Below are 25532 nucleotides of genomic sequence, written 5' to 3' on the forward strand. Positions count from 1 at the left end.
ATTTGTGTTTGTATAAAAGTGAGAGGGGGCAAGCGAGAGAGGGAGAGAGGTGACAGACAAACAGTTTGCTACCGCGCACAATTAAATCAAAGTGTGGTTATAACATTTAATTTAATTTATTAATTTGTTATTACATACAATTTTCCTGTATGATGTACCAATTTATTTTAAAAATAAATTGTTGCATTCAGATTAGTGTGTATCACATTAGATTTCTTGAGTTTAGCGTGGTGAAAGAGATAATTGATTTGAATTCTTATCGCACTATATGTCTTCATTTTTAATTAAAACTTAAAATAGTTCTACCTCCACGAGCTAGTGTCGTAGTGACAAGGAGATGATTATAAACAACAAATTATTTTTTAAATTGTCAATCTTAATGTGTATATCAAATTCGAGTAAAAAGTAAAAACAACAATTAACATAAAATTAGTTAACTCATTTAATTTTGAAATATTGTAATGTATAGAACACTAAAACATTTTTCTTTTTAAACAACTCTTTAACTAATATGTAAATATTTAAAACTTTGAACTATGAATATATGATGATATAATTAGTTCTTTGTCGAACTCACTTATTTAGTTTTCTATCAATATTTGGCGGGAAAGGGAAAAAGAAGAAGAAATAGGAAGAATCTAGAAGCCTAGTATTACTAAAATTATATAATTTCACTTTAACCGACTATTCAATTATAATAATTAGGCACATTCCATATAGAAAGAAAACATATAATTATAGTTTCCTAATAGTATCTATCTTTTAATTTAAAAGTTTCCTAATATCATTAAGCCCATTCCATATAGAAAACATATAATCATAGTTTCCTAATCTTTTAAATAAACCTATTTCAAATAGAGAAAAGTTTCCTAAAATCATTAAGCCTAATCCATATAGAAAACGGATTTACTGATTACTATATATAACTAAAGGTGGGAGACATCACAATTTCAACACATAAAAAATTTGTCAACAAAATATTAGGTTAAGTAGCTAGGTTAATTAACATGAAGATCACCATGGAAAAAGAAGAATGGGAATTAAATCCTAAAAAACTCAGAGTCAAAAAACTCATTGGCTATGGAGGTTTTGGATTAGTTTACGCAGGTGTTTATGATGGAAAAAAAGTCGCTGGTACGTATTAATTTTTTTTTCGATAGGTTCAATTTTTATGATTTTTAGTATTGTTATTATTATGGATTCAAAAAGTAGTATGCATAATTTATATATATATAAAAAAATTGGTGAATTTTTAATTAAAATACATTCTTTGTATGAATTTCAGTTAAAATATTTGATTTGGAAGATAAGAAGAAGAATTCATCAGAAGGATTGATGGAAGAGGTATTCATGCAAGAAGTTTCTATTTGGAGCACACTTGAACACTCCAATATTGCAAAGGTATATATCTACTTCATTATTTTCTCTTTTTCCCTATAATATTATTCGTTTATTTACAGAGTAAACTTCCCATCTATTTAAGCATTATTATTTGAAATAGGCGTAATACATGTATATGTCGTTTAACTTGGCATCAACTAGCATAACACCCTTCAGTTTTGGCTGTGCACATGTAGACATATAAACTTATATAATCAAACAAATTGACACATTCATCCTATATGGTATCCTACATGACAATTTTGTATCTCATGTGATATCTTACATGTATTATATGCGACGTAGAACTTGTGTGTTTATTTATTCAATTTTTAACAAATTTATGTATCTACTTATGCACAATCAAAATTGGAAAACCTACCATACATGTCAGTTTGAATTCAAACTAAAAGAGATATTTATTCATTATGATTTATGCCTTTGAAATATTGTCCTTTCTTTTCTTATTGAGCCTATAATAGAATATTAGCTTATAACAATTAAATATATTGATTTTGTGCAGTTTATTGGAGCTATAAAAAAGAATGATATGTCAAAAATAAAAATGAAGTGTCAAAAAGGTTCAGTAAATGGATGCTGCATTGTTGTGGAATGTGTTAGTGGAGGAACTCTTACATCCTATCTTTCAAAATACACACTGAAGAAGAAGTTACCTTTGGATACTATTCTTCAACTTGCAATCGATGTTGCTAAAGGGTATGTATGCATCTTCATCTATTATCTAATTCATAAACATATTAAACCATATGTTAAAATTTTCATTCTAACAATAATAATACGTATAAATTGCAGATTAAGTTACCTTCATTCAGAAAAGATTGCTCATAGAGATGTGAAGACTGAAAATTTACTTCTTGACAAAACTGGAAGAGTGAAGATAATTGATTTTGGAATATCAAGTCATTTTTTTTCTCTTGGCTTGAATTATCCTCCTACGATGGTTGGAACAAGTGGGACTATTGGTTACATGGCTCCGGAGGTACGTTACATCATCTTTGAAATATTCTTTATGAGATAAATATTGAAAACACATTCTACACTCGACGTGAATCATTGATTAGTTTCATCTCCGAACTAACTATTAATAGTGTTAAAAACACCACTTTACTTGACAAACTAAACTTGAATACATGCTGATCTTGCATCATGAATAAAATAAACCCCTAAATTCTCTACTTCTTCTCCTACAAGAACTTCAACACTTCCTTTGTAAATTGAAGTACTAAATTATCTCTTCACTTTCTTTTTTATTTCACCAGGTTTTGAGCGAAGTGTCGTATGATCATAAGTGTGACGTCTATAGCTTTGGAATTTGCTTGTGGGAAATGTATACTTGTTTAGATCCATATCCTGAACACATTTCTCCTAGTAAAATCTCACATCAACTTTATAAGGTACTTACCTTCTTTTCATCATCGATTCATCAGTTCGTTACAAACTCGAACATGTTATATATATGTACATACTTAACTGTGAGTAATTGGGTGTACTAACAAGTTGTTTTGGAAATTACAGGATCGAAGGCCTGAGATACCAAAATGTTGTCCAACAGCATTGTCAGATATAATGAAAAAATGTTGGGATGTAAAGCCACAAAACAGACCAGAGATGAAGGAAGTGTTGCAAATGTTAGAAGGCATTCAAACATGTACAGAAACAAGAAAACAAAAGCACATGTTTTGTTTTGCCTAGAAGATGCACATAAAAGAAACAAAGTGGAACAAGAGGCAAAGATTAAACGACGAACCAAAAGCATTGAGCAGACAAAAGAAGAAGGAGATTACATATAATATCAAAGAGACAACCAATGAAGGCAGTGTTAAGTACTATTAATTGTGAAAAGCACCGTATTAACAAAATATCTTTACATTATATAGTTAGAGTCTTTTTGACATTGTTGTTGTAACATCAAAACACTTATTATTAATGAAAAACATTTATTCTGAAAAAACGTGTTTAGGTGATCAATAAAAATGCTTTTAAATAGGAGTAGAAGCCCAATTTTTTTGCTGCAGGGCAGAAGCAGAAGCAAAGAAGTGTTTATTTCTTACAGAAAAATATAATATTTGGGTAAATCAAGTATGTTTAGTTGATAGGAAAGTTCTTGGCTTGTTAGAAGAAAAGGAAGGACTTTTTGGTGCCCTCTAATCCCAATATGTCAAACTGTTCAAAATCTTGAAAACACAGAAAGCATGGTCATTGAATGACAGAGACCACAGTGTATCATCAAATCATTCACTGATTGAACATCAACGAAAATAAATAATACTAAAAAACACAGTACCACAATGAACCCAGAACTCTAAAATGTACATGATATTGTTTAACTAACCTTGGCTTTACTATTATCTTCAAATCTTTTAAAGAACTCATACTATAATCCTTATAGTCATGGGAGGTGCTACAACTTTACTTATGGGTCGATACTATAATCCCTAGTCATGGGTGGTGCTACAACTTTACTTATGGGTCGGTAGAATTGAGTAGGTTTGCTTAAATCATGTATTTATGTTATAGGTTCATTTAATACATATAAATACAATTAACATATTTAGTATCATCTCACAAGCAAAATCTGGAATAGGCAACATACATGCGGAATAATAAGAAGCAAGGTTGCAAGGAAATAAACGGCAAAATAACAAAAAGCAGCAGATAGTAACAAATAATTTATCAAAAACTTAATGAAAAGTATTTTCTTGATTCCCAAACCATATTGCTAACACGTGACTTAGTCTGCACATGCTACTTCACTGCCACTCATCAGCTAGTACTAAAGCAAAAGAAAAAATGAAAACAGTGCATTGAATGGTACTTATCAGCTTTCCTTTTATATGTGCTTGCTTCCCAGGTTTGGTTTCACAGTTCTTACCTCAAATGTTAAAAGAACCAAAATAAAAAAGTTTGTTTAATTATTGGCTCCTCATTCTTTCTTCCCTATTTATTGCAACTCATTATTCAATGGTGATGCTGTAATCAGCTGCACTTACTTCACTTAGTTCAACTTTAGCCTAATGCTAAAAGTCAATGAAAGGCTTCATTTCTTTGGATGGACAAATTCAGAAACCCTTGCAGTGTCCAATAGAAAATCAAGCTCTTCTTTTTGGATAATAAGAAAAACTTTTTTGGTCACAGTGCTCCCAAGCAGAAGCGGAGCCAGAGTTTCTATAACGAAGTTCAAATTATATATGAAAAGTAAACACACGAAAAAGATCAAAATGGTTTAATTTTTGTCCTACTTGGCCGTGCCCCTAACGCTTCCCTATCCATGAAAGTAGTTAACTACTCATACATTTTATCATGTACTATATATAATATATGTAAGTTTTGTTCACTAACATAAATTTCAATTTTTTTTTGGTACTGAATCTATCAGACATTGATTCTGCGTACTTATTTCTTGATTTAAAAACTAAAAAGAATTTAAAGAAAGATTTTCCTTCTTGTCCAGTTCCAGAATATGACCAAAAGGGGGAATAGGTGGCTCTGCAGTCTAGGCATCCACAAATTTTCCCTGTTAATTAACCTGCAATTTCTATAGGCTGCTGTTACTCAGAACCTAAAAGGATACTTCCAGTTTCATTTCAAGATTTGAAGCAACGTGTACATAGAGAACAAGAAAGAAAGAAAATAGAAACTGTAAATCATAAGGTGAATTGAGTTGTCAAAACAAGACTAGAACAGCTAAGCAAAATAAAATTGAAAGAAAAAACTTGTAAAGGTGTAGGCTTTTTAGCCAGAAAGATGCAGAATAAAAGTAGTATCACTTGTTTGAGAAGTAAAGATTTCGTTTTTACCAATACAACTTACAGAGTGAGAGAGGCTTAGAGAAATCCAAGGAGCTTTGGAGGGATTGCTTTTTGGGACTTCCTCTTTTTCCTTTGTTACCTTTATAAAGCTGCTATCATGATATGGACACCCTTTGAAGTGAACCAAATGATCAACCTCCAATTATTCTAAATCCCCTGTTATTTTTGTCTCTTTCTCTTTCACACTCTCATTGCCTCATTTATACAAACACTTGGTGTGCCATTATAAAATGAAGTGTAACTTCAGCTATTTCGTCCTAATCATAATTGCACTCTCCTTATCATGTGTTAATTGCAGGCCATTGACATCAAATCAACAATCTATACACAACAAATTCAGTACAAATAAGGTAATTCTCGAAATCTTTTGCCTTTTGATTTCTTCGCATTCGAATGGAGTACTAAACAAGTTCATTTTTTTCAGGGAAATATGAGCATAGAAGGAGAAAGACAAATGAAGATAGTAGAAGAAAATAGTAATGTGAGTAACGAAGAGATGAAATCGATAGGATCTAGTCCTCCAAGCTGTGACCACAAATGCTATGGATGTATGCCTTGTGAAGCCATACAAGTACCCACCAACACAGGTCGAGTGGGAGTTCAGTACACTAATTATGAGCCTGAAGGATGGAAATGCAAGTGTGGCCCTGCATTCTACACTCCTTAGTCGGACACCGCCCGACTAATCTATTATTAAATGGCTTGTAATAGAATTTCCTTAAACAAAAGGCTCTCGAATTTAAATTTATTATTGCATCGGATTTAGTCTTGGGACAAATGAGTTCTTATGAGTATGTATAGAGGCATTTAGAGAATTTTGTCGATAGTAAAAGTTGGGTAAGAAATAAAATATTTGTGTAGTTTTCGTGGATGATTTAATCTTCTAATTAGGATATATATTTTATAACAAAGCTCAAATGGAGGAACATTGCTCAAATCTTATAAAAAATATATTCATTTTAATAACCATCTATGTGAGGCTTTTGTCATTCTTTATCATTTATTATAATTATGTTTTCGCACTTGGATTATGGTTGTAATTCAAATCACTATCAACTTCCAGACTATGAATTAGCAGCACATTTATTTGTTTTTTAAAACAAATAAATATAGTCTAGCTACAAGGTAGTAAAATGGTACGTGAGTTTAGTTTAGTTATTATTTTTTTCAAACTATTTAATTTGTAGCCGGTACTGACAAAGTTTAGCTCCTTCTCTCCGTAAGTAACTTCAAGCAAAACAGATCAAACATAATTTAATCGCAATTTCAACAAGCAAACAGCCAAAATGAAACAAACCTTTAATTTAGATACTTTTCTTTTTGTGACATCGAGAAGAAAACCATCATTCTTTACTTTTGCACTATAATCATGCTTACTGATTAATTAACTAAATAATTAACATGATCGAATAGTTTGATATTTAATCTAAAAAGAAAGAATATCGAATAGAGTTCTATTGAACTTTATGCATATATATCTAAAGTACAGTCATTCAATTCTTTTTAATCAATAATCTTACAACCTCAAACAAAAATAAGAAAAGTTTCAAAGTTTCTTTGCATACATGTTATCTAAAATTAGACTTTAACAGGTCAATGTTCAAATACATATGTATCGCGAGTCTGAAGTTATTTAAAAATGGCTAAACTTGTAAACATGTATAAACCCGGCTATGTGCACTTTTCCCCATGCTACAAGGATGGAAATTATATGGGCTGGGCTGGGCTGGGCTTTTTAACTCTGAAGAAGTCCAATTCATTAACGGCCCAATTTAAGACTTGACTGGAAATATCATATTTATACTAATGCCCCTCACAGTTTCCAAATCTGTCGCGAACAGCTACTTCTTTCACTGCAAATCAACAAAGAAAATTTTCGGGCGGTGAATCTCTATTTCATCCATGGCGGGTTTCCTTCTAAATTATGTATGTAATCTTTCTCTTCTTCTATTCTACGTTTTATTAGGCGCAAGATTCAATTAGAGTTCTTCAAAAAAGTTTGCATTTATTGTTAGATCCGATTTTTTAATGCTTAGTTGTGTAGTGATATCGATAATCTTCTAGTTTTAGTATATCAATGGTTGCGATATAATCATTGTTGGGTTTCCCTGGTGTTAACCATCATATGTTAGTTATCGCCTTTTTTTAGTTTTACAAGTTAGATCTCACTCGGTGCAGATGCTCATTTGTTGTTAGTCATAGCCGTTTGATTTTTAGAAATGAAACGTGTGTTATTGAGGAATCGTGTTTTGGAGTACTTGTTTAGTTAGATACTCCCTCTGTTTTAATTTGTTTATCCGGTTTTGACTTGACGTCGGTTAGTTTAAGAAAATAAGTGGACTTTTGAACATGTCCTGTGGAAAGCTACAATTGAAGAGTTGCCAAAAATAAAATGTGTTATTCTTGAAACAGACCAAATAAGAAAGTAAGACAAATAAATTGAAACAAACGGATTAGTTTGGTACTTGTCTGATGTGAGTGAATGGTTTACTCATGGCAAAATGGTGATTGTTTGATTATATAGGATTCTTGTCCTGTGGTGAAGAACATACTTCTTTTGGATTCGGAAGGAAAGCGTGTAGCTGTTAAATACTACTCTGATGACTGGCCGACAAACAACGCTAAGGTTGCGTTCGAAAAGTCTATTTTCACCAAGACTCAAAAGACAAATGCTCGGACTGAAGGTATTGGGGCCTGTTCTTGCTTGAATGACCTTGATTTTCATGTCTGAACTATTTTTAGCATTTTTTTGTGGAATACCGTTGCATTTGCTGTCTTATATAGTGAAATTCAAAACAAGTTACATGTTTGTGACCCGCAACAACTAATAGGGACAACATTTTAGAACTAATACTGTTTTTCGTTTTGCACTTACATACTTTCCTGGAATTAAGAAACTCTGAAGGCGACTTAACTTTTTGTTGAGTTTTTTCTATTCTTGGGTGAGCTTCCAAATTAACTCAGTCTCATTGAATAAGAATAAGTAAACAAATGGATTGGTGCAATTGCATGGTGCCAAACAAATCAAGTGCTAATTCCGATTTTATTGAATTAACCGATCGATGTGCTAGGGACATTTATTTTGAATTCGATAATTTTGGAAAAAACATTTCGACATATTTATTTTATTATTATCTGAATCAATCCTACTACTTATGGTTCTGGGGTTTCCACGCTTGAAATAAAAACCCGGGGCGTGTCGTCCAAATCATCGGTCCGGTACTAGATGTAGCCTTTCCCTCGGGCAAGATGCCAAATATTTGTAACGCTCTGGTAGTTCAAGGTCGAGATAGTGTTGGTCAACCAATTAATGTGGCTTGTGAGGTACAACAATTATTAGGAAATAATCGAGTTAGGGCTGTAGCTATGAGTGCTACAGACGGTCTAACGAGAGGAATAACAGTGATTGACACAAGAGCTCCTATAAGTATTCCAGTTTGGGGAGCGACTCTGGGACGAATTTTTAACATGCTCGGAGAGCCTGTTGATGATTTAGGGCCTATAGATACTAGTACAACGTCTCCTATTCATAGATCTGCGCCTGCCTTTATACAATTGGATACAAAATTATCTATTTTTGAAACAGGAATTAAAGTAGTAGATCTTTTAGCCCCTTACCGCCGTGGAGGAAAAATCGGACTCTTCGTCTTCTAATTACTGTGAAAAGTTTGATTTTTAATGTGCTTAAGTTGTTTTTGGGGCTTACTTTTGAGTTCTGATCTGCAGCTGAAATAACAATGTTCGAGAACAACATTATTGTCTATAAGTTTGTGCAAGACCTCCATTTCTTTGTCACTGGAGGTGATGATGAAAATGAACTAGTTCTAGCCACTGTTCTTCAGGGTTTCTATGATGCAGTTACCCTTCTCCTAAGGTATGTTTAGTGAAGGCTCTAAAACTACTTGATTTCGGGATTGAGATCTTTTGATCTGTTGCCTTATCTGATGTGCAATTGTTTCAGGAATAATGTTGACCAGAGAGAGGCACTTGAGAATTTAGATCTCATTCTTCTATGCCTTGATGAGATTGTGGATGGCGGGTAAGTTGATGATTACATAGTAGTTGTAGTTTAGCAAGTGCACTGAAAGAAATTCTATTCAGCCGTTCATTCCTCCCGTATTTTGATTGTGATCAAGCTCTCTTGTTAGAGGATACTTCTGTTGTTCTAGATATCTAGTACTACTGTTAAGTTTCAAGTACCATATTCATCCTATTAACCACTTTGCATTGTTTCCTTCTGTTCCAACTTCTACAATCAGCATTTTGACTTAGCTTTTTGTGCTTGGAATGTATGCTTTGCAGGATGGTACTTGAAACTGATGGTAATATTATTGCTGGAAAAGTTTCGAGTCATAACATGGATGATGGAGCACCCTTGTCTGAACAAGTAAGCAACATATTCTTTCTATTGCTGAATCATACTTGTGTTGAATCTCACATCTTTCCTTGACTTCATATAACTGTCAGAATTTTATGGGTTATAGGGCAGGTAAAATAACAGGCTTAAAAAATAGACCCGGTAGAGTAATCCATCCATCCCTTGCAAAGTCTGAAAATCAAGCCCTTCCGGATCTGTAATGTTGCTTAGGCTGAAACTTAAAAGGGGTGAGGAAAATTTCCTAGTGAGGCAATGTTTTAAGATGTCCCAAAATCCTCCTGCCGTACTGCGCCCTGTTTAGCTTATAAAGAAAAGGAACTGTTTTGATAATGTTCATAGGAAACTCGTTTTACTTGTTAGATTATACTACCTCCGTCCCAAATTTTAGTGTCAGTTTGATTATGCATGGAGTTTAAGAAATATTTGTATAGTTCTTAAATCTTGTGATCTTAAGTTTGCCGTGTAGATTGCTGGAATTGGAAAACTTATTTTTGGACAGACCAAAAAGGAAAGTATCGACACTTAAATTGGGACAGAGGGAGTAGTTAGATTTAGACTAACAACTAGCCCTCAGTTCCCCTAGTTAGCTTGTTAGCATGAAATTTCTTGTACCGGTGCCTTTTGTAATAATAAGCTATTGCATATTAAATCAGTTGAAGAATCCAAACCACACAGTAAATGTATCCAATGGATGAATTGATTTTGAAATGTTCACCATCTCTATGATTCTTTACCAAAGTACCTAAAAGGAACATCAGATGTTGCCAACTTACACTAATTTGTTTACAATTTTCAGACAATAACTCAAGCATTGGCAACAGCGCGCGAACATTTGACAAGATCTCTTCTAAGATGAAAATTTTCTTCAAAGTTTGGAGAGAGCAATTATTTTTTGACGTAATTCTTTATGCTCATATACCTGTAGTTATTTTTATTTCAGATGGTGATGATTGCGTATTCGTAGAGTTATTTTATACCATTTATAATGTTCTGTTGCCTGTACTATCTTTTAAGATGAGGATATCCTTATTGCATTTTGGATCAACATGAATTTCTGTTTCTTTAAACCTTTTCCTTTTGACTTGTTCATAGTCCAACAAATCATAAACAAAACGTCAAGCCATGTATTTTTTTTTTAAAAAAAAGGTTTGATACTGCATTAATCTTCCGTTATGTGTGAGGGTTGAGAAGAATTGGATTACGAGAGTATTTTCGAACACTTTATAAATGTTCCTTTCAAAACTAAACATGTTTGACTCAAAACATGTGTTGCATCCAAAGTGTTGTATAGTGGATGCAATGAAATGGATGTAAACTTTGGAGATGATAAATATGATATTGTATATATTGTTATAGGATAAATATGATATTGTATAAATTGTTATAGGAGAGATCCCTTTAAAAAAAAAACTTGTGTACTTCTTTTGGTGTTTGACGACTAAAAAGGTAATTATTATTTGAAAGAATTTTCACCTTCGTTAGAGTAATAAAATAATATATTACTCATAAATAATACTACATACACGGAGATTAAGCAGACACGAAAAGGAAGTAACAAATGATAATAAAAAGACCACAACAAGGTTAGAACAAAATCCTCTATTCTTAACTTTTGATATGGGTGCACATTTCTGCCTTTAATGGGTTTAAAAAAAGACACTAACAAAAATGTGATTTAGTTGGACAATGAAGTGTGTTGACAATCAAAGTGCTAAGGTGATCTCTTTTCATTTTTTCAAATTTTGATGAACTTAGTATCGTTTGAAATTAATTGAGGTGTGCGTAAGCTTGATTATTATTAAAAAGAAAAGTAAGGAAGTAAAAAAAATAGGAAAAAAGAAAAAGAGAGGCCCCGTAAAATACTGGCATTTATTGGAAAGCTTAGGAGTTGAATTACTTGTGATTCCTAATTCTACGTAAAAACTTGTCTCTGCATTCTCACGTTGCAACCTCCGTTTCTTCCTCTCACCATTTCTCTTCTCTTTTTTTTTCTTTTCTTTTCTTTTCTTTTTTTTTGCACTTTTTCACCTTCAGGTAACTTTTTGTTCCTTCACTTTTCTCTGTTTCACGGGACACGTGACCCAAAAAAAATAAAAATGCATAATGTATTCCCCTCAAATCCCATATTGTGATTCTGTGAATGTGTTATTCTGTATTTTCACCTTCGTAAGGTCAATAATATCTCTTACTTGTTTATATTATGTTATAATATAATATATGCCGTTAGAATATTTTGTCATTTTCCATCATTCTCTTATTGGCCTTCTGAGTCGAGCTGGTCCGTAGTGTGGTTTACCTTTCATGTGGTTGGCGAGTTATTACACAAAAACAGTATTATGTGGTTTATAGATTTTCAGCTCTCAAAATGTTTGATTTTATCGATCTGCGGACTCAAGATTTTATTCACAGATTAATAAAAAATATATATTTTTTGTTTTTTTTTATGTTTTCAGGTTAAGTAAATCTCAACGTCGTTTAACTTGAGTTGTGGTTTAAATGATGTTGTAGTTCAGTTAAGCATGATGCTGGGGGTGTTTAATTGTGTTGTTGTTGAAGACAAGCTATAGCTGTGTGTGGTGATAAAGAATGGCTGGAGGTAGGATAAGGGCGAAGATCCGTAGGAGTAGTATATACACATTTGGTTGTCGTAAAAGGCCACCTACTTCTGAGGAAGAAAGTCCTCATGAGTTAGGACCTGGTTCTTCAAGAGTAGTACATTGCAACAAACCTCAACTACATGACAAGAAACCTCTCAAGTATTGCACAAATTTTATATCCACTACAAAGTACAATGTCATCACGTTCTTACCCAAGGCCTTATTCGAGCAATTTAGGCGTGTTGCTAACTTGTATTTCCTCTTGTGTGCAATCCTAACAGTTACAACAGATCTTTCCCCATTTGATCCGTTTAGTACGGTGGCTCCTTTGGTATTTGTTGTTGGTTTGAGTATGGCAAAGGAAGGATTGGAAGATTCAAAGAGATTCCTACAAGATATGAATGTAAATCGTAGGAAAGCTAGTGTACATTCGATAGATGGTGTGTTTGAAGATAAACCATGGATGAAAGTCCGCGTTGGAGATGTCTTGAAAGTGAAAAAGGATCAATTTTTTCCATGTGATTTACTTCTTTTATCATCTAGTTACGAAGATGGAATTTGTTACGTGGAAACTATGAACTTGGACGGAGAGACAAACTTGAAGGTAAGAAGATCTTTGGAGGTTACCTTACCCTTGGATGATGACCAAGATTTCAAGGAATTCAGTGCCACCATAAAATGTGAAGATCCCAATCCGAGCCTTTACACTTTTGTTGGCAACCTTGAATATGATCGTCAGGTTTATCCTCTTGATCCTAGTCAGATTCTTCTCCGAGATTCAAAGCTTAGGAATACCGGTTATGTCTATGGAGTTGTAGTATTCACTGGTCATGATAGCAAAGTTATGCAGAATTCTACAAAGTCCCCTTCAAAGAGGAGCAGGGTTGAACTACAGATGGACAAGATCATTTACCTCCTTTTCGGCCTCCTTCTCTTGATATCATGTGTTAGTTCCATCGGTTTTGCCTTAAATGTAAAATTCGACATGCCAAAATGGTGGTATCTGCAACCTTTTGACAATTCTAATAATTCAACTGATCTAAGCGAGCCTGAGTTGTCTGGCCTTCTGCATTTGCTCACTGCACTTATTTTGTACGGTTATTTAATTCCCATATCCCTCTATGTCTCCATTGAAGTCGTGAAAGTCCTACAGGCATCATTCATAAACCAGGATATCAGTATGTATGATGATGAGACAGGAACTCCTGCTCAAGCTCGTACTTCAAACTTAAATGAGGAGCTGGGACAGGTTGATACAATCCTCTCGGACAAAACAGGCACTTTGACATGCAACCAAATGGACTTTCTGAAATGCTCTATTGCTGGTGTTCAGTATGGAACACGTGCTAGTGATGTAGAACTTGCAGCTGCAAAGCAGTTGGCGGAGGATATGGGTGGGCAAGATCTCGAACCTTCACAGACAACTGATGGTGGGAATGGAGGAGTCCAATTAGAGACTGTCGTCACCTCTAAAGATGAAAGAAACCTCAAACCTGCAATAAAGGGGTTCAGCTTTGAGGATAGCCGCCTAATGAAGGGATGTTGGATGAAAGAGCCAAATACAGATGTCATCTTGCTTTTCTATAGGATACTTGCAATTTGTCATGCTGCTATTCCCGAGCACAATGAGGAGACTGGAGGCTTTAATTATGAATCAGAGTCTCCAGATGAAGTATCATTTCTTGTTGCAGCCAGAGAATTCGGTTTTGAGTTTTTCAAAAGAACTCAAGCAAGTGTTTTTGTAAAAGAAAGATACCCTTCTTTTCAAGATCCAATTGAAAAGTAAGATCAAGTTCCAAACCTATAAAAGTTCCTCCCACTAATTGCATTACCTTTGTTGTGCACTTACATTTTGTTCCATTTACTCCAGGGAATACAAAATTCTTAATCTCTTGGACTTCACCAGCAAGAGGAAGCGAATGTCTGTTATTATTCGAGATGACACTGGCCAGATTCTTCTCTTGTGTAAAGGAGCAGACAGGTCTTTCTTTCGTTACTCTTTTTTATTCTCAATTATAGCTTCTGCATCTCTGAAACTTAGTGATTCAAGATGCATTCTGCTATAAAACATATCAAGATTCATTCTGCTGTAAAACATGCCGTCAACACGAATGTGTTGTTGTCTGCGTGAAGTAGGAAATATCATAAGGGATGAATTTCCCTTGTTTGTGCTATTTGTTAAGTTTATCAGTGTAGCCTATAACTGCCTGTCTTGTTTAGATTTTAAATTAAATTTTGTCTATTTGGATTATTCAGCATCATCTATGATAGATTGGCAAAGAATGGAAGGAGGTTCGAGGAAGCTATGACTAAGCATTTGAATGAATACGGGGAAGCAGGGTTGCGTACTCTTGTGCTTGCCTACAAGAAACTGGATGAGGCAGAGTACTCGACTTGGAATGAAGAGTTTACTAAAGCAAAAACTTCAATTGGTGGGGACAGAGATGTAGTTCTTGAACGTGTATCTGATATGATGGAAAAGGATTTGATCCTTGTTGGTGCTACGGCTGTGGAGGACAAACTACAGAAGGGAGTATGTTCCTTTATGACTAGAACTAGAAATGAAAGTATATACATTTTCCTTCACTGTCCTTTTAACATATATTTTCACCAGGTTCCTCAGTGCATAGATAAGCTGGCGCAAGCTGGTCTCAAGATATGGGTTCTGACAGGTGATAAGATGGAAACAGCCATAAACATAGGGTACGCGTGTAGTTTGCTTCGACAAGGGATGAAACAGATATGCATAACAACAGTGGATGCAGACTCAGTGGCCCAAGATTCTAAACAGGTAGATTTGCTGGAATTAAATAGTGGAAATTTATAACTATCATTCATGACAGTTTTCCGTTTGTTTGTTACTGATCAGGCTACAAAGGAGAACATTTTGAAGCAAATCACAAATGCTTCCCAGATGGTCAAACTTGAAAAGGATCCTCATGCTGCATTTGCTTTGATAATTGATGGGAAGACACTATCTTATGCATTGGAGGATGATACGAAACTTCAATTTTTGAATTTAGCTGTTGATTGTGCTTCAGTTATTTGCTGCCGTGTCTCTCCTAGGCAGAAAGCTCTGGTAAGATAGTCTCAAACTTGATTTCGTTTGCTTTTCCAAATCTATCTCGAATATTCTTTCTTCCATAAGTGAACCTATTCATACTTGTCAGGTAACTAGGTTAGTGAAGGAGGGGACTGGAAAAATCACCCTAGGCATTGGTGACGGTGCAAATGATGTTGGGATGATTCAAGAAGCAGACATTGGTGTTGGCATTAGTGGTGCAGAAGGAATGCAGGTTGGTAATGCGTATACCGGGTTTTTGCCTTATCAATCTATTAAAAGTAACTGTACATTCTTCTTGGGATTATAATATGCATATACAAAGTATTCTTGCATCAGTCTTGAGAAATGAACAAGGTCATATTTTCCCCTTGGCGAGTATATCCTCTTGCTGTAACTGCGCTTAAATGGTTATCAGCTTCTTGCAGGCAGTGATGGCTAGTGATTTTGCTGTTGCACAGTTTCGGTTCTTGGAGAGACTCCTCGTTGTACACGGGCATTGGTGCTACAAACGAATAGCTCAGATGGTAATTGATGCATATCTGTTTCATTTCATGCACAAAACATGAAATGCCATATATTACTTGGATCCTTTACATATTTCATCTAATCTGTACCATAATCTTCTATATGCAGATATGCTACTTCTTCTATAAAAATATAGCTTTTGGCCTCACACTCTTTTACTTTGAGGTTTATGCTGGATTTTCCGGACAGTCAGTCTATAATGATATGTATATGATTCTATTCAATGTGCTTCTTACCTCATTGCCTGTTATTGCACTCGGAGTATTCGAGCAGGATGTGTCTTCTGAAGTTTGCTTACAGGTGAGTAAGTCCTTTGGCAGTGTTAGAGTTCCTATCTGTTAATCTATTAAAACCTTTAATGCCCTCTGCAGTTTCCTGCACTCTACCAACAAGGACCGAAAAACTTGTTCTTTGACTGGTATAGAATACTTGGGTGGCTTAGCAACGGCATCTACACTTCCCTCGTGGTTTTCTTCCTCAACGTTTTTTTCTTCTATGATCAAGCATTCCACTCTGAAGGCCAGACTGCTGACTTGGCTATTCTTGGTACTTCAATGTTTACCTGTGTCATCTGGGCTGTCAACTGCCAGATCGCGCTAACAATGAGTCATTTCACATGGATACAACATGTTTTTATCTGGGGGAGCATTGCTGTTTGGTACCTATCTGTTGTTCTCTACGGTGAGATATTCCCAGACTACGCTAAATATGCCTATAGAATCCTTCAGGAACATTTAGGTCCTGCTCCAATCTTTTGGTGTACCACCCTCCTAGTAACTTTAGCCTGCATTTTACCTTACCTTGCCCACGTAGCTTTCCAAAGAGCGTTCCATCCGAGGGACCATCATATTATTCAAGAAATCAAGTATTATAAGAAAGACGTTCAAGATGAACGTATGTGGAAGAGACAACAAACTAAAGCAAGACAGAAGACGAATATCGGTTTCACAGCCAGAGTAGATGCCAAAATTAGGAATTTGAAAGGAAGGCTACAGAAAAAGCATTCACAGATGGAGTAAACATAAGCATAACTGTGCATTGCCTTTTCTTCTTTTTCCCCCATGAAATGGAGGTTGGCCATTTCCAAATTTTCCCCCTTGGCCTTTTCTGATTTATTTGTAAAATTCTTCTCTTTTTTTTTTTTTCTCACAAGTATAGTGATGATCAACAAATGAGATCATTCATTAGCTAGGAAGTACTTACTGTGAACATTGCAGTGTACAAATACTTTAATACAATCCTTGTAAAGTTATGAGAAATAGCTAACACACATTTCTCTTGGTTTCAATGTCAACAATTTATGAAATTGTTAACAAGTTTACATGACTAATTCAACATCAAACTACCTAATCCATTTACTTTGGATCAACTTATCATTAAAATATAGAGTTATATTTTGGAACTGATGTTGACTAATTAGATAATAATTGAACATAATGAAATCAAATTATCCATAACAACAATTAGTTGGGACTGAGATTTAGTTGTTGTATATTGTAAAGTATACATTATGTTTGGTGTTTGTTACAAGTTGTCTGGATGGTTGTTAACTTGTTATAGTATATTGTATTATATTGTTACTGAATAATGGTTTGAGGAGAAAAATAAAGTTATGTTTGAACGTTCAATATTATTAAACACAAATGTTAGTTTATTCGTAATGAAGATCATGTTCAGTGTGAATAGTAAAACAATATTGTTGTTTAATGATTTCTAATTTGATATGATATTATAAATAATGTATTTATAGAAATTACAAGATTTGGTATCAACTTATAAATGTGAAGTTTAAAAATCGCTTAACAAAGCTTCTGTAAGGTCAATTCTCTAGGTACAAATAAAATTGAATGATGTTCATGTTGAAACGAACAATACAATGAGAATCAAAGATGGTCAAAGAATTGATCGTGTGATTTGTGGTTGTTTTGTTATATACCAAACTCAATGGTTCACATACATCATATTTACTAATTGATTAATAGTTTCACGCAAAAGATCAAAGAAAAACTTACTCATCTAGATAGCAATAATTCGTATTTGTGAGTTGTACAATTTTTTTTCATGCCTCATATAGTTGAGTTCGGAGCCTAAAGGGCAAAAAAAATTGAAAAAAATTTCAAAAGGGTACATCAAAAAAGTTTCTAACCAAAAGGGTAAAATCGCTAGCCGTTAACAATTAAAATCGCTGCTCTAGGTTCGATCTTATACAATTTTTTTTGGAAAATCGCTGCCCCTATAGCGTTTTTGCAATTTTTTTAAAGAAGAATCTTGAAGGCAGCGATTTTTGTTATTGGTTTTTTCTTTTTAATTGGAATCGCTGCCTGGCAGCGTTATTATTTTGCGTTTTTTTTAAAGAAATCGCTGCCTTTTAGTGGATTTTTAGTTTTTTTTTTAAATATTTTTGTTTAAATATGAAGAAATGTAACGTTGAAGTAGTGTGGAACCTGTAATTAAATCGCTCCTAGAGCAGCGATTTTGATCTGTTAACGGCTTTAAAATAAATCTCTATTAACGTAGCAACTTTTTCCTTTTAGTTAAAATCTTTTTTTGATATATCATTTTAAATTTTTTGTTAATTTTTTTTACCCTTGAGGCTTTGTACTCTCGTATAGTTATTTCCCATTCGTATGGGGAATTATTGATTTTTGTTGTTGTTGTTGTTGAATATGTGAATTGGAAATAATAAAACACAAAATAAATGAATTTTAAGTTCATTCGTCACTCATTAAATAGGAAAAAATGACTTTAGTTAAACTATTGAGTATTGTGATAGAAGGGCATGGAATAAAAAAAATGAAAAAAATTATTTAGGAGGATACCTTTTAATAAATAGTTATTGATTTTAGCGATTTTTTATTTATTTATTATTATTCATCATAATACGATATTAAATTTATAATATGTATTAAAATTTAATTATGTATATAAAAAATATATATTATAACTATTTTTAAGACTTGTTTTTATAAAAAATTAATACATTATATTATAAATATATTAAAATTGCGATGAATATATTAATCATCAATAAAATATTTTCCCTTTCTTATCAAACACACCCTAAGATAATATTAGTAATTATTTGATTGAAAAAGATGGGATATATTTTTTAAGAGCAAACACATTTTGACAAAAGTCATCAGCAATTCACCATAGTCAAGCTGAGAGAGAAAGAGAAAAAATGGTGGATTGAATTGAAATTTGGATCAGAAGCAAAGCTGAAGCAGTGATATGTAAAGAAGATTCATCATGTTTCTTCGCCATGAGGCAGAGGGACAACAAGACAAAAATACCTAAAATCTGCAATCTTTTTGTTTTATCCAGTCATATGGATCATCTTGCTCCATACGTTGCTAGTTTCATAAACCTAATTAATTAATCCATTTTTTGTATTCTTAGATCCATTTTTTGGATTTAAGATTTCCCATTTATAATTGGGTATCCTTTACATTTTTTTCATAATTAATCTTTGAGCCTCCAATCAATGGAGCCTCGTGTTGGTAATAAGTTTCGTCTCGGACGGAAAATCGGAAGTGGTTCGTTTGGTGAGATCTACCTTGGTAAATTATGCAACCCCATATACTTCAATTTTGCTGTTTGTGAATTTTTTTTTTCATTTTTCTGATTAATTCTGAGTTTTGTGATGTTTAGGGACTAATGTTCAGACCAATGAAGAGGTTGCCATTAAGCTGGTATATGTTTTTCCCAGATTTTTACTTTCTGTGTTTGCCTGTTGGTATAATCCTGTATTTTGTTGCTTTCTGATTGTGTAAGTAAGGAATTTGAGCTGCTGTTAGTTGAAAGTTGGAGTCTTTCTCATTTGTTTTTAGTTGGAAGTTATTGAAGTTTTTCCTTACTTGCATTTAGATCAAGCATCTGCGCCGCGCGATTTTTAGTAACTGATTAGAGGATCGTTGTTTTATGGGTCGAGTGTTGGGCCGCGCAATTTTTAGTAACTGATTAGAGGATCGTTGTTTTATGGGTCGAGTGTTGGCCCGTCAAGAACGCTCATGTTCAGAAGATAAAGAGGAGGTGCACGGATGCACCCATAAAGACGTGTGAGAGGTTGGTTGTAGCAAGAGTTAGGAGAGGTAAATGTAGGCCAAAAAAACTGAGGGGAGGTAATTAGACAGGATATGATACAACCTCATCTTACTGAGGACATGCCCCTAGATAGGAAGATTTGGAGGTTATTGATTAGGGTAGATTGTTTGTAGGTAGCCGACTGTTGTCGCCTTTTATGTGTGAGAGACAGGTAGGATGCTAACCTCCTCCTCTCCTTATTAGTAGTATTATTTAGTAGTCAAGTAGTCTCTCAATCTTCAATGTGTACAACTATTTGTTGCTGCACTTCGTATCTTGCTATTTTGATGTCATATTTTTCGTGCGATACTTCTTCGATAAGTCTTCTTTCGAGCAGAAGGTTTATCCGGAAACATCCTATCCTCCCAATACGCCACTTCTGGACTACATTGGGTATTGATATCTAAGTTGCTCGGACTCTCCAAAAATGTTGCTGCACCCGTGTCGGATCCTTAAAAATACACAAATTTTGGAGGATCAGACACGCACCCGTCGACATATTTGAAGAGTCCGAGCAACATAGATTGGTATTGTTGTCGTTGATCAGAGGATGTTTGGCAATAAATGAAAAGATGTAAATAATCTAAAGATTCTAGAACAATATGAGTGCTATATAGCACACTGATTTTAGGCAAGGTTCTACACTAATTTCCAGCAACAAAATAAGTATAAACTCCGAAAACTGAAACAAAGAATTTTTGTGAAAAATAGCAAGCTCATGAAACCAGCTCCTCTGCTTATCAGAAACATCACCAAGATTAACCAAATGTAGCTGCGCAAGAGATGGAAATTTTAGGCTCATAACTTGAGGTGACATCTGATCTTACCATTACAATCTGGCTTATGTTCTGAGTTTCAAGATGCTTTACATGGAAACATTTAGGGTTAGCAACTAATAACAAGACCACTAATACGTGAAAGTGTATAAATTTGTAAAGAACTTACTGTACATGTTTCTCACGGCCGCTTTTGGTGGCTGATATGCTTACCTTAGATTATTTCCTGCTACCTAATTTGTGTCTTGAATTTGCCTGTCGATTTTGTAGTTATTATTAGAACAGCTTCACTGCTTTAATTTCGTGGTGATTTGGTAAACTGAAGTTCTGCTTTTACTTGCTGATATTCATGGCATTGATTTCTCTTTTTTGCATTTTGGCACTTAAGCTGACACGTGGTCTTATGACTTCTGATTTCTTTAATGATACTCATGGCATTGATTTCTCCTTTTCCGTTTTGGCACTAAAGCTGACACGTGGTCTATGACTTCTGATTTATCTATCTTCCATCACTAGTGGAATTCTTTTAGTTTGTGAATACTTCTGCTGTTTCCTTTGCTCAGGAAAATGTGAAGACAAAGCATCCTCAACTACTCTATGAATCAAAGCTATATAAAATACTACAAGGAGGAAGTAATTTCTCATTCTTCTTGTTGGCCAGTATTGCTTCTTTACTATATAATGTTTATATCCTGTCCTCATCAGTTGGAATTTTTTGTTGACATTGATAGCTGGAATCCCCAATTTAAAATGGTTTGGAGTTGAAGGAGATTATAATGTCCTTGTGATGGATTTACTTGGACCCAGTCTTGAAGATCTCTTCAACTTCTGCAGTAGGAAGCTGTCCCTAAAGACTGTTCTTATGCTTGCAGACCAGATGGTAGGTGTAAAGTTCTGCACTTGTTTATTTCGTTTAACTATTTCAAACATGTTTTCATTTGTATTCAATCTTTAGATAAATCGGGTCGAATTTGTTCATGCCAAATCTTTTCTTCATCGAGATATAAAACCAGACAACTTCTTGATGGGATTAGGAAGACGTGCAAATCAGGTATTGGGATCAAAAGTATTGATTGCTATGTTATTCACCTGTTGCTGATGGGGTAATTACTGATTCATTACTACCATCGGTTACATATAGGTCTATATCATTGATTTTGGGCTGGCTAAGAAGTTTAGGGACTCCACCACTCATCAGCATATTCCATATAGGTAAGCTTCCCCACCCAACAAAAAAAATGATATTTGATTTTTGATTAATCATATAGTAAACTCCTTTGAACTTTTTCAAGAGAGGATAAGATAATGCTTATATTCCATGGATTGATATAGTTTGTCTAAGAAGGATGGTTCATAGCAAGTATTAAGTTCTATGTGGTCTCTTTGCTGCATTTTCTATATAGGCACCTCTATATTACGACAGGGTACCTCTATATGATATTCTGGATTACCTCTTTTCTTTCCAACTATAGTAAGGTAGTGAGATAAACCAAAAATTGATAGCTTTTTCCCATGTCCACATAAAGATGGAGAGTTGCGGTAAGATGACGGCTAGCATAAAGATAGTGAAATTATGATATTGTCTACCCCAAGTCCCAACTAGTTTGAAATTGTGGCAAGTTGGTTAGTTCTCGTATGGTTATAACTTATTCTCTTGAGTTCCCTTCATCGACTCTCTCTCTCTCTCTCTCTCTCTCTCTCTCTCTAAGTTACTGGTGAAGGCATCATCAATCTAGTGCCACCATTTTCATTATTTATTCAAAGACACACTACTTATTGAAATCTGAGTAGTGAGAGCAGAGTTTTGTTGTTGAGGTGGGTTATTTCTATTTTGAGCTCGTCAAAGTTGTAGTTTTTGTTTTGTGAGTTGAATTCCATTACTGTAAATGTTTTTTGCAGTCTTTTCTCATTTAATCTATTAGCTAAAGAAACGATGCATCTCTAGATAATGAGTGGCTAATTTTTTTGTTCTTCTAAATTCAAATACAGAGAAAACAAAAATTTGACAGGAACTGCCAGATATGCAAGCATGAATACTCACCTCGGCATCGGTAAGATTTGGTTTTATAAACTTTTGTACGCTTTCGTATATGTGCATTGTGTTTATTCTTGAAGACATCCTTGATTCTTTGTTGCTTTCAAACTTATAGAACAAAGCCGAAGGGATGATTTGGAATCACTGGGTTATGTCCTGATGTACTTCTTAAGAGGAAGGTAGAATCTAGTCCTGTAATTTCTCTTTTTCTGTTTGTCTTTAGCTCTTCTTTCATGGTACTTCTACTTACGGATTTCAAAATGTGTTAGTCTTCCTTGGCAGGGGCTGAAAGCAGGGACAAAGAAACAGAAGTATGAGAGGATCAGTGAGAAGAAAGTTTCAACATCAATAGAGGCATTTTATGTTCAAACATTTTTCTTGCGAGCACTATGATTTTTAATAATGATACTGACACATATTTTCCTTTTCTAGACATTGTGTCGTGGTTATCCTACAGAGTTTGCATCATATTTTCACTACTGTCGATCACTGCGGTTTGAGGATAAACCAGATTATGCTTATCTCAAGAGAATTTTCCGTGACCTTTTCATTCGTGAAGGTATGTATGCTCATTTCTTTCCATGCAATGATACTTGCTGTATAGACAGTGTAAGGTGTTCAGTTAACGTTTTGCTCAAGAGTTTGTTTTTCAGTTTTTCTTTCTTCTCTCTTTTTTCGTCCTTTCAGGTTTTCAGTTTGATTATGTATTTGACTGGACCATTTTGAAATATCAGCAGTCACAGCTTGCCAATCCTCCATCTCGTGCTCTTGTAAGTGACCTAGGTAGATCAGATTATGTGTTAATTGGCCTCAGGATGTTAAATGAAATGATAAATTTTGGTGCAGGGTGGTACCGCTGGACCAAGTTCCGGGATGCCTCATGCTCTTGCTAATGCTGAGAGGCAATCAGGTGGGCTTCTTATGTGTTCTTCACTTCAAGCATAAAAGAAGATCATATGCAATCAGTACATGTTAGAACTTCTGTGTGCATATAATGGCATTGGCGGTTTGCTGATGATAGATTACAATAAACTTGGACATAACTTGCAACAGAGAGCTTGTATAAGTTCCTCTTATGTTTACTACTTACTGTGCAACTCATTTCATCCCTCGTATCTTTCCTAATAAGTGCCATCTTTAGCCTTTTACGGAAAAGATAATACTAACATGTATTCTTCACTACTTCATCATGTTAGTTATTTTGACTGTCCCGGGTTTGTTAAGGAAAGTTTACTATCCCCAATTTGCTAGTTTGCTATTTATTGGGGCATATAAAGAACATGCTGCGCATACTATGCAGGTGGTGAAGAAGGTCGGCCTGCTGGTTGGTCAGGCAATCTTGCTCGTAATAGGAACACTGGGCTGCAATTCAACTCTGGGAGCTTAGCAAAGCAAAAAGGGACAGTTGCCAATGATTTATCCATGGGTAAAGAGGTGACTCCTCTTGCTCTGTCAGTCTTGTTATTTTACAAGTATCCCCCTGCTTATGTTGAATTCAAAATGATAGTAGTTAGTACTACATCAAACTAATTGTGCTTTAGTAGAACACAAGTTAGCACAAGATTATGAGTGCATTTTGATCTTACGAGTAGACTATAGATGGCATAAATTTTGTGTCATTTCAATTTACGAGGTATGGGATTTCATGAATTTTGCCTGCCTGTCTTTTTTCTTTTTTTTTTCTTTTTATGTGTATTTATTTCTCATCAATTTATTGCATTTTCTCCTTGACAAACATCACAAAAGTTCCCATCCTTTTGACATTTTCTTTCTACAACATAAATGCTAAGCTGAGATTATAAACTCATTCCACATGATGTAGCACGAGATCAGAGAAACTTACAGCTTGCAGAATGCAAGCAAAAATAAACTCATGTTTTGTGATTCTGTTGGCAACCGATGGAATAAAGGAATTTTGACTGAGCTCTTGTTGCAGTTATCTAGTTCAAGTTTTTTCCGGACTAGTGGATCAACTAGGCGTCCAGCTATCTCTAGCAGTCGTGATCCGGTGATCACCGGTGTTGAACCTGATCCCTCTCACATTCGGAAAACAGATGCAAGTCCAGGACAGCTCCGTAAAACTTCCAGTGTTGCTCAGAGAAGTTCACCAGTCATGTCATCAGATCAGAAGCGCAGCTCCTCCACTAGAATGGACAAGAACTTTGAGGCCGCCCTTAAAGGAATAGAGGGCCTAAGTGTCAAAAATGATGAGAGGCTGCATTACTAGCTTTGCTGCTTTATCTCGGTTCTCTCTGGTTACTGTAAATCTTGGCAGAAAAAGTGCATCAACTTTGGGTATATCGCTACGATTGGCCATCAGGGAAGGCTAAAACTAGAAATTAATGTGAGATCACTCTAGTAATCTTTGGCGTATGCTTCTTCTGTACATTTGGCACTTTCTTTTTTCTCATCTCCCTCTCTCTATCCCCCTTTATGAGAGTTCTGTGCATTTTCAATGGTGTTATGTTGTGAATTATGAATGTATTTTTGTATGGTTGGAGACTAAATATTCACTTGAGACTTGTTGTATTGGAGTTACACCCATCTTTTTGCTACTGTGCATGAATCTGAATTGCAAGTTGTTGTGTTTATGTGCTTTTTTAATATTAATGAAAGTGCATCATATATTAGTAGGCATAATGTGGAGAAAGTTGTCTTTATTCTTTGTATTTTATGTATCCACTATGGCATGTTGTTCTCATTATTTCCTACACCTATATAAAAGATTATTTTTTCTGGTGTTGTGTAGGTGAGAAGTCTGTATTATATAGATGAAAAACGAAACATTGTATTGAGATAATATTTTGAGGATAGTGTAGTCAAAAAGACGAACCACAAAAATATTTTTTCAAAGTGTCAGACTT

The 25532-nt window shown here is 34.5% G+C and overlaps 4 protein-coding genes and 1 long non-coding RNA gene across 6 annotated transcripts; 4 read left to right on the forward strand and 1 right to left on the reverse strand.

The window, feature by feature from the left end:
- Positions 1-899: 899 nt before the first annotated feature.
- On the forward strand, positions 900-3969 carry LOC107013663 (serine/threonine-protein kinase HT1-like). Its single transcript, XM_027915304.1, has 5 exons — positions 900-1134; positions 1286-2097; positions 2194-2380; positions 2661-2795; positions 2917-3969. Exons 2-5 carry the CDS (start codon positions 1931-1933, stop codon positions 3091-3093), a joined length of 666 nt encoding a protein of 221 aa, XP_027771105.1. The 5' UTR covers positions 900-1134; positions 1286-1930; the 3' UTR covers positions 3094-3969.
- A 98-nt stretch (positions 3970-4067) lies between these two features.
- Positions 4068-6054, reverse strand: LOC114076382. The gene is made up of 2 exons (XR_003577234.1): positions 5212-6054; positions 4068-4936 (listed from the first exon to the last, which is right to left on the reverse strand). It is a non-coding gene; the product is annotated as an uncharacterized LOC114076382 (long non-coding RNA).
- Positions 6055-7003: 949 nt separating this feature from the next.
- Positions 7004-10655, forward strand: LOC107012281 (coatomer subunit zeta-1-like). The gene is made up of 6 exons (XM_015212081.2): positions 7004-7136; positions 7735-7894; positions 8937-9084; positions 9172-9249; positions 9513-9597; positions 10385-10655. The coding sequence occupies exons 1-6, from the start codon at positions 7113-7115 to the stop codon at positions 10442-10444; spliced, it is 555 nt and encodes a 184-aa protein (XP_015067567.1). The 5' UTR covers positions 7004-7112; the 3' UTR covers positions 10445-10655.
- Positions 10656-11527: 872 nt separating this feature from the next.
- On the forward strand, positions 11528-17104 carry LOC107013061 (probable phospholipid-transporting ATPase 4). 2 transcript variants are annotated; one of them, XM_015213048.2, is made up of 10 exons: positions 11528-11622; positions 12042-13967; positions 14056-14166; positions 14442-14718; positions 14800-14976; positions 15055-15264; positions 15356-15481; positions 15675-15773; positions 15883-16074; positions 16146-17104. In XM_015213048.2, the coding sequence occupies exons 2-10, from the start codon at positions 12175-12177 to the stop codon at positions 16791-16793; spliced, it is 3633 nt and encodes a 1210-aa protein (XP_015068534.1). In that variant the 5' UTR covers positions 11528-11622; positions 12042-12174; the 3' UTR covers positions 16794-17104. The 2 variants fall into 2 exon arrangements, with proteins under 2 accessions (XP_015068534.1, XP_027771104.1); XM_027915303.1 differs by lacking the exon at positions 11528-11622 and adding an exon at positions 11649-11759.
- A 1760-nt stretch (positions 17105-18864) lies between these two features.
- On the forward strand, positions 18865-25259 carry LOC107014819 (casein kinase 1-like protein 2). Its single transcript, XM_015214915.2, has 14 exons — positions 18865-19334; positions 19426-19466; positions 21197-21266; positions 21365-21513; positions 21589-21684; positions 21775-21845; positions 22623-22684; positions 22784-22847; positions 22938-23022; positions 23101-23227; positions 23356-23438; positions 23515-23578; positions 23969-24102; positions 24605-25259. Exons 1-14 carry the CDS (start codon positions 19259-19261, stop codon positions 24893-24895), a joined length of 1413 nt encoding a protein of 470 aa, XP_015070401.1. The 5' UTR covers positions 18865-19258; the 3' UTR covers positions 24896-25259.
- Positions 25260-25532: the final 273 nt, after the last annotated feature.

This window comes from Solanum pennellii, chromosome 3 (assembly GCF_001406875.1).
Source record: "Solanum pennellii chromosome 3, SPENNV200".
Lineage (NCBI taxonomy): Eukaryota > Viridiplantae > Streptophyta > Magnoliopsida > Solanales > Solanaceae > Solanum > Solanum pennellii.

Excerpts from the sequence above, each read along its gene's own strand:
- LOC107013663 (XM_027915304.1), top strand. The coding sequence starts at position 1,931 with ATGTCAAAAATAAAAATGAAGTGTCAAAAAGGTTCAGTAAATGGATGC. Across the intron at positions 2,381-2,660 it reads TTGGTTACATGGCTCCGGAG|GTTTTGAGCGAAGTGTCGTA; the intron begins GTACGTTACATC and ends TTATTTCACCAG. Across the intron at positions 2,796-2,916 it reads TCTCACATCAACTTTATAAG|GATCGAAGGCCTGAGATACC; the intron begins GTACTTACCTTC and ends TGGAAATTACAG.
- LOC107012281 (XM_015212081.2), top strand. The coding sequence starts at position 7,113 with ATGGCGGGTTTCCTTCTAAATTAT. Across the intron at positions 9,085-9,171 it reads GCAGTTACCCTTCTCCTAAG|GAATAATGTTGACCAGAGAG; the intron begins GTATGTTTAGTG and ends CAATTGTTTCAG. Across the intron at positions 9,250-9,512 it reads GATGAGATTGTGGATGGCGG|GATGGTACTTGAAACTGATG; the intron begins GTAAGTTGATGA and ends TATGCTTTGCAG.
- LOC107013061 (XM_015213048.2), top strand. The coding sequence starts at position 12,175 with ATGGCTGGAGGTAGGATAAGGGCGAAGATCCGTAGGAGTAGTATATAC. Across the intron at positions 15,265-15,355 it reads CTCCTAGGCAGAAAGCTCTG|GTAACTAGGTTAGTGAAGGA; the intron begins GTAAGATAGTCT and ends CATACTTGTCAG. Across the intron at positions 15,774-15,882 it reads ACAAACGAATAGCTCAGATG|ATATGCTACTTCTTCTATAA; the intron begins GTAATTGATGCA and ends TTCTATATGCAG.
- LOC107014819 (XM_015214915.2), top strand. The coding sequence starts at position 19,259 with ATGGAGCCTCGTGTTGGTAATAAGTTTCGTCTCGGACGGAAAATCGGA. Across the intron at positions 21,267-21,364 it reads TAAAATACTACAAGGAGGAA|CTGGAATCCCCAATTTAAAA; the intron begins GTAATTTCTCAT and ends TGACATTGATAG. Across the intron at positions 23,579-23,968 it reads TAATGCTGAGAGGCAATCAG|GTGGTGAAGAAGGTCGGCCT; the intron begins GTGGGCTTCTTA and ends CATACTATGCAG.